Genomic DNA, 7958 nt, shown 5'->3' with positions numbered 1-7958 from the left:
CGCAAATCGGATGCAGTGTGAATCCAGTATTAGTTTCGCGATCCGAAAAAATTATTACAATGAATGTCGTATGACGGATGTCGTACATAAGCTGTGTTCCAAAATCATTGCCAGTACTGAAAATGTATAGTATACGTAACGTAAACTGTAGATTTTCAGCGCTGACAGTGAATTTTGGAACACAGCTATAGTGTGAATCCTACATTTCAAGTACGCTAGGTTCATTCGGAGCGACCTCGAGCAGCTCTGAACTCTGAGCAGCTCCCGAGAGACAAAACGAAATGCTCAAGAGCGTTTCAAGTGGTATCTTTATTCTTTTCTAATCTATACTTCGTTATGATTGCGCATGTGCAATACAGTCTGCACATGCGCAATTATACATGAGTACAGGTTAGAAAAGAATAAAGATACTAACTGGAAAGCTCTCTCTCGGATTATTCTTAACAAAGACAACATAGGGCCACGCTCGTTCTACATACAGTAGTATTATATTTCAGTAAGTGAGATGTGTCTGATGCAAGCAATCAACACTTTGGTGATAGAATTGGCATTCATGTCTCATTATTTAGAACTATGATTCTGAAACATTACTTTAAATAAACATTCTTTAAGATTCAGTTGATACATTTTTCATTATAAACGCTTTAAATATTTAAACTTAGCCTAAATATTTACAAAATATACAAACCATATAAAGAAGTAATTACAATATTCAGTAAAACTTTACAAATGAGTACTTTACTTAATGATACATTTTTCAATCATACTAGTTGTTGCATTAGTATCCATACGACATAGAATTCCACGATTTCGTGCATCAGTTAACAATGCATTCCACATTTTATCTTTCTGCAAAGCAAAAATTTGCTGATTAATTAAAATATAATGAGTAGCACAAATTTCCACAATAATTTTCTTCATATTCTCTAATCGGATTATACTTTCAAATCTAGAGGAATAGCCCTATCTCAGCAAAGAACTTTCAACAGTTGTACAAATGACCATTCTGTTGAATGCAACTAGTGGATACATCCAGTAGCGCAACCACTCACTACTTCCAGAATTAAAAATTTCAGGATTATTCTTCGCTTACCATGAAAGTACGAAAATTTCCACATAATATTAAACTATGTTTAGCTCTTGTAAGTGCTACACAAAGTCTTTGTTTGTCTGATAAAAATCCAATACCGCTGCTTCTCACACAGGACATTATTATAACATCTCGCTCTTGACCTTGAAAACTGTCGACCGTATTAACTTCAAAGGTAATTTTCTTTTTTACGTCATCCGGTACAGACGATATCCTATAAAAAACATATGAATTGTAAATTTACGATATCTTCATAACTTACGGAAACTATTGCTTTTATACACACACGTACTTTTCGTTTATTTTATTTAGTACAAGAGTTCTTTGATTATTATACGGTGTGAGAATTCCGAGAGTAATAATAGCATTTGTTGATTCCCATTTGGCGCACTTCAACATTGTATAAATTATATTGGCCACAAATTCCGCTTCAGTGGTGTTGGAAAATTTATCACGGTTCTGAGTGAAGTTATGATCCAAAACTCTGTATGCATGAAATGGAAATTGCAATCTATAATCGGTAGCGTTTTTCAATTTACCATCATAGAAGTATCTATTAGGCCAATACGAGATCGCGTACTCCATACGATACTGCATGTCCAACATTATAATTGGATTATTCAACTGAGACGTGAAAATGTTTTGCATCCTAGAAAATACCGATTGATCTAATCCTAATTTCTTCGCTCGTTGGCTTAGAATGGTTGCTGGTAGTTGATTTGGATCGCCTACTAGAACCAATGTAGTCACCCCTAACATTAATGGTATCAAAGTCTCTGCTTCGCAACTCTGCGTCGCTTCATCAACGATGCATACAGATATCCTTTCCTTGTGACCGCCAAAAAGCGATTCCATCTGATTAGTGTAACAAGATGAAAGTGTACAGGCAATTATATTGGCACCCTGAAGAACTATGTCTTCTGACATACGCTGGTACCTGGCGCGCTCCTTTGAATTGAGCTCGTCTATTGATTTATTAGATTTCATAAGTTCGTATTTCATCGTTGTTTCAAATAATTTGTTTTTGAGTGAATACCTCTTTCCTTCTTGTACGCTTTGGATACTTCCAAGTTCGGCGTTAAACGAATTAATATGCGCTTGTAAAATTGATAAATCTTCAATGTTGTTATTCGTTGTTTTTATACCTTTACTTATGTTTATTAGGTGGCGTTTCGCTATTTGTGGTACAGAAATGTCTTTACTCTTTGGATGCATAGACTCTGATTGACCAATGCGTACCATATTAAAACGTTTCTGTTTTAGGGTAGATCTGATATGTAGAAGTCTTATCACGATTTCATCAATAGCAGCGTTAGATGGTGCGCAAATCAGGATTCTCAAAGATTTCTTGTCTTGACATTCACCATATAATATTTGAGTAACCAGATTTACAATAACTTTAGACTTACCCGTCCCCGGTGGGCCCTGAATAAAGCATAATTTAGCCTCTTTCTTTATTACAGCATTCGTCACTCGAAATACAGCCTCTAATTGCTTCGAATTTAAATCATCTTTTGTTACTAGTGAAGAAGATGTAAATTCTTCATTTAGTGGTGGTAATTGATAGTCTTCAATTTTCGGATTCACAATCAATTTTGACAAGGGTGAATGAGGGAGATATTGTAATGCCTGCACCATTCTGATATTCGATCGCAAATACGTGACCGTTCGTAGCCTTTGCACTCTATTTACGATGATGTGTTCAAGAGGTCGTGTCCACACGCTGTATTTTATAATTGTATATGGATCTTTTACATAATTCTTTAAATCGCTATTATAATATGTGGAGCCTGGGATAACCATGTGTTGCTGCATGTTGATGACATACGCGAATATCTTGTGAAAGATTTGTTTACCATGTTCATTCTTGACATACTCAAAATATACCAGATCTCCGTAAATAGGATGATTTCGTTTATTAAAATCTTCTCTATTGACTAGCACTTCAAGAGTTAATTTCGTCAAGAATAAATTAGTCGACGGTATAGGGGTGCGCGTAATAGAATTCTCAACTATAGAACACATTACGGTAGTACGTTGCATATTCCTCTGATTCAATTCGAAATCTTTAGTCATGATGTACCACATTTCGAGTAATAGAAGAGGCATCGCGACTTCATAATACTGTTCATAAGAATCGTAAGATAGTTTCATAGCCCGAAGTTCGTTCTCCAATATTATTGGCGGATCGCACTTTAGATAGCGCTGTTCTTCGAGCCACACAGGATTCCACGTAAAAATGCGAAGTAGGAACTCTTCCAGTTTCGGGCGCCAATCTGCACAGATTACAGATTTTTTTAATTTATTCGTAGGTATAGGTGCATCTTTCCCTACCAATCTCCTTAAAGAATTGTCTTGGTCGATGTTGTATTCCCGTATTTCGGGTCTGTCAGAAAAAGTCACTTTTTTCATTTTCTTCAGTTTTATGCTCGACTTTAAAAGCTTCGATTTCAAACCGTTTGGTGAAAAATTTTCTTTTTGTATTACAGAACTACGTTCGGTCGATCTATCTCGCAATTCTGACACTTGAAAAGTAGGATCAGTATTAATATTGCTCCTTTTTGTAATATCCTTGCTACTGCTACGTTTCTTTTTATTATCATCGGTCGCTTTGAAATCTAGTGTACTTTTCTCAGTGTTTATATTGTTTAAACATAAGGAATGTTGCAATGATGCGGCAATGTTATTTACTGTATCCTTAGAAACGTCCGTTTTTTGACAATTCTGTGCCTTCTTGTCGGAAATTGTGGATTCTTTTAATACATTAGTTGTATCTCTTGATTGCTTCTTAGATTGATCACTTAATTTTGATAATTCTGCGGGTTTATCTGGAAGCGATTTAGATACTCGTGGTTCTTGTTCAGTAATGAGAAAATCGCCACGAGTTTTAAAGGATACTTTAGCTCTTGGTTTATTCCTACGTTTAGTACTTTGATCGCTTTCGGTCGTCAGTTTCTTCTCTTCTGCAGCAATCTCCTTCAATTTCATCTTTCTCTGTTCGATTATTTTCTTTTTTTCGTCCTTAGAAATTAATTTTGCCTCACTTGACGGGGAATTATCAGTTACCGATTTAGATTTATCTTTGCGGTCCGTATTCTCTTTTCGTTCTTTACTATGAAAATTATATTTAAGTTTTTCTTTTAATTTCGATACGCTCTTTTCTTTTATTGTTACCCTTGATTGTGAAGTTTCATGTACTTTTGTTGCTTTGTCTTTACTATGATCAGATCGTCTTCTTCTTGTAGGTAAATTTAATGGTTCTATTGAAATCAGTCTTTTTGGGGACTTTGCAATTAATTTTTGTTTTATACTTTCTAACGTATGCTTATTTAACTGTGTATCTTGTTTCACATTTGTTTTCTGTTTGTTTTTGTCAATATTGATATCAGTAATCTGTTTGCTTCTATCAATACTACTGATGTCGAAATCGTCAGAAGAGCTTGGCTCATCTACGTCCATCGCATTTACTTCTGTGGTCGGTGCAATTAATTTTTGTTTTACACTTTCTATTGTTTGTTTAACTAATTCTATACTTTGTTTCGCATCTGTTTTCTTTTTATCATCAGTAATATGTTTGCTTCTATTAACATCTCTAGTATTACGATCGTTAGAAGAACTTGTCTTATCTGTATTCATCGCATCTACTTTTATGGTTGGTGCAATTAATTTTTGTTTTACACTCTCTATTGTTTGTTGTATTAACTCTATACTTCGTTTCGCATCTGTTTTCTTTTTTAAATTAATCTGTTTATTTACATCAATACATCTCATATTAGAATCGTTAGAAGTGCCTATCTCGTCTACATCCATCATATCTATTTCTGTGAGCGATGCAATTAATTTTTGTTTTACATCTTCTATTGTTTGTTCATTTAGTTCTAGATCCGTTTCCTGTTTCTTCTTGACATTAATATTGACATTAATAATCCATTTCTCTGCATCAATATCTCTCGTACTATGATCATTAGAAGCGCCTGTCTCGTCTACATCCATCGTACCTACTTCTGTTGTCGGTGCAATTAATTTTTGTTTTACACCTTCTATTGTTTGTTTATTTAGTTCTACATCTTGTTTTGCATGAGTTTTCTGTTTTTTTTTGACATTAATATTTGCATCAATATCTCTCGTACTATGATCATTAGAAGCACCTGCCTTGTCTACATCCACTGTACGTACTTCTGTTGGTGCAATTAATTTTTGTTTTGCACCTTTTATCGTTTGTTTATTTAGTTCTACATTTTGTTTTGCATGAGTTTTCTGTTTCTTTTTGACTTTAATATTTGCATCAATATCTCCCGTACTACGATCGTTAGAAGCGCCCGTCTCGTCTACGTCCATTGTATGTACTTCTGTTGTTGGTGCAATTAATTTTTGTTTCACACCTTCTATTGTTTGTTTACTTGATTCTACATCTTGTTTTGCATGAGTTTTCTGTTTCTTTTTAACATTGATATTTGCATCTCTCGTACCGTGATCGTTAGAAGCGCCTGTCTCGTCTACATCCATCATACGTACTTTTGTTGTCGGTGCAATTAATCTTTGTTTTACACCTTCTATTGTTTGTTTACTTAATTCTACATCTTGTTTTGCATGAGTTTTCTGTTTCTTTTTAACATTGATATTTGCATCTCTCGTACCGTGATCGTTAGAAGCGCCTGTCTCGTCTACATCCATCATACGTACTTTTGTTGTCGGTGCAATTAATTTTTGTTTTACACCTTCTATTGTTTGTTTACTTAATTCTACATCTTGTTTTGCATGAGTTTTCTGTTTCTTTTTAACATTAATATTTGCATCAATAATCCGTTTGTTTGCATCAATATCTTTCGTACCGTGATCGTTAGAAGCGCTTGTCTCGTCTACATCCATCGTACCTCCTTCTGTTGTCGGTGCAATTAGTTTTACACTTTCTATTGTTTTGATCGTTAGAAGCGCTTGTCTCGTCTACATCCATCGTACCTCCTTCTGTTGTCGGTGCAATTAATTTTGGTTTTACACTTTCTATTGTATGTTTATCTAATTCTAGATTTTGTTTTGCATGCGTTTTCTGTTTCTTTTTGACATTAATATTGATATCATTAATTTGTTTATTTTTATTAATATCTCTCGTACTAGAAACGCCTGCTTCTATATCCATCGAATCCACTCTTGGGGTCGATAAATTAGTACTATAATCATCTTCTTTGTTTTTAATTCCAACATCAACGCTTGTACGTGGTTCACAAGACATTTCTTTACTATGAGGAACCTGGGAAGTACATGGTATCTCGGACTGTTTGATTATCTCAGACGATTCGATATTCAAAATTTCATCATCCCAAATACCCAAATCGATTTCATCTTTTACGATCGAATCACACAAAACAGGTTTTACGTCTTCGTTGAGTAATTGACTTCTGGATAATCGTTCTAACCATGGATTATCTTCATCTTCGCTGTCTGTTAAAATAATGACCTCGTCGTCGATATTTAGCAGACCAATTTTCTCGGTGTTTGGTTCATTATCGTTGGTACATTCCTGTTTTATCTCTTTCTTATTCTCTGTACTATCGTCATATTTGATATCAAATAACTGGGAATATGGAAATACTCCCTCCTCATCGTCACTTAAATTGACAACATCGATCTCAGAAAATCGCGTTTTCGGTTCATGTTTTGTTTTTTTCAATTTAATCGGTGATTTGCAAGTTGTATCGTGTTTAGCTGTGTTTGCGCCTTCATCGTCTGTTAATTGTAGCTCACTTTCATATTTAATAATTTCAGCTTTATGTACAAAATTTGAATTATCTGTGAAATATAATGCATTTGTTTTATTAATGTTATTCTTATATATTTTTTAATATAAGTTTTACTTATACCTCTATCATTAACATCGCCTTCATTGTTATTCTCAACACTAGAAACATCTATTTTGTCATCAAAATTCGATTTATTGCCGTTTAAACATTTTGCAGATGTCAGATTATGTGTCGTAGAGTTCTTTTTCCTTACATCTTCTGCTAATGATGCATGAATTATTTCAATATCATCTTCTGCATTTATATCAATAGTATCATGTCTGATTTTTAAATTATTAGTAGTATTGCTGTTAAGAGTCTGATCATCGTGAGATAAATTAGTATCAATTCCTACAAAAAAAATTTAAATTAAAAAATTTATTACAGTATATTGCAAATTTATTCCTATTTCGCCTGTTTAAAAAATAAGGACTTACCTTTTGAAGAACTAGAATCATGTTTATTAGTATTATACGTAACACTTGGTTTTTTATTAGGTACTGTCATATCGCAATTTAAATTAGATCCGTGTCTTTTTCTAAAATCACGATTTACGTGAGATATGATTTCTAGTGACGTATCGTTATTTAAAATCGTCCTTGATAAAGCAGCAGTTTCTTCTTCTTCTTCTTCTTCTTCTTCTTCATCAAGTTCAGGTGACTAAAAAGATGATATAGATTTAATAATAAATATTAAATTCCTACCAAAAATATTATATACTGTTCTGAGAACATCCTACCTTAATGATGCAAACTTTATAAACATATAATGTCTCTTTACTTGAATCAATTTCAGGGCAACCAATTCCAATGATATCATTCTCATATAGTTTAACCGTATGCTGACACCTTTTTTCATCGCCATTAATAAAAATGCCATTTGAACTCTGAAAAAGTCAAGAATTAATATTATTCAATTTATAAATACATCAGTATTGATATGATTATTTCTCATACATACTCGTAAGTCTGTGACATATAAACTTTCAGTGTCTCGAAAAAAAATGCAATGTCTACGAGATACAAGTAAACTAAGACAAAGAATATCATTGTCCTTGCCTCTACCACAGGTGTACTGAAAAAATACAATTT

General features: G+C 33.6%; 1 protein-coding gene across 1 annotated transcript in view; it reads right to left on the bottom strand.

Moving 5' to 3' along the window:
* Positions 1–646: 646 nt before the first annotated feature.
* The window catches only part of Setx (probable helicase senataxin), an 8735-nt gene continuing 1423 nt past the window's right edge, over positions 647–7958 (bottom strand). Inside the window, exons 2-9 of the mRNA XM_018507088.1 lie at positions 7828–7941; positions 7607–7753; positions 7305–7527; positions 6949–7218; positions 6050–6877; positions 1383–5964; positions 1094–1304; positions 647–849 (exon numbers count right to left, since the gene is read on the bottom strand). Of these exons, the coding sequence (XP_018362590.1) occupies positions 739–849; positions 1094–1304; positions 1383–5964; positions 6050–6877; positions 6949–7218; positions 7305–7527; positions 7607–7753; positions 7828–7941 (6486 nt within the window). The 3' untranslated portion in view covers positions 647–738. The remainder of the gene's footprint in view (positions 850–1093; positions 1305–1382; positions 5965–6049; positions 6878–6948; positions 7219–7304; positions 7528–7606; positions 7754–7827; positions 7942–7958) is intronic.

This window comes from Trachymyrmex cornetzi, unplaced genomic scaffold, assembly GCF_001594075.2.
Source record: "Trachymyrmex cornetzi isolate Tcor2-1 unplaced genomic scaffold, Tcor1.1 scaffold23, whole genome shotgun sequence".
Lineage (NCBI taxonomy): Eukaryota > Metazoa > Arthropoda > Insecta > Hymenoptera > Formicidae > Trachymyrmex > Trachymyrmex cornetzi.
The sequence above is the reverse complement of the archived record's forward strand: the minus strand, read 5'-3'. Positions and strand labels throughout refer to the sequence as shown.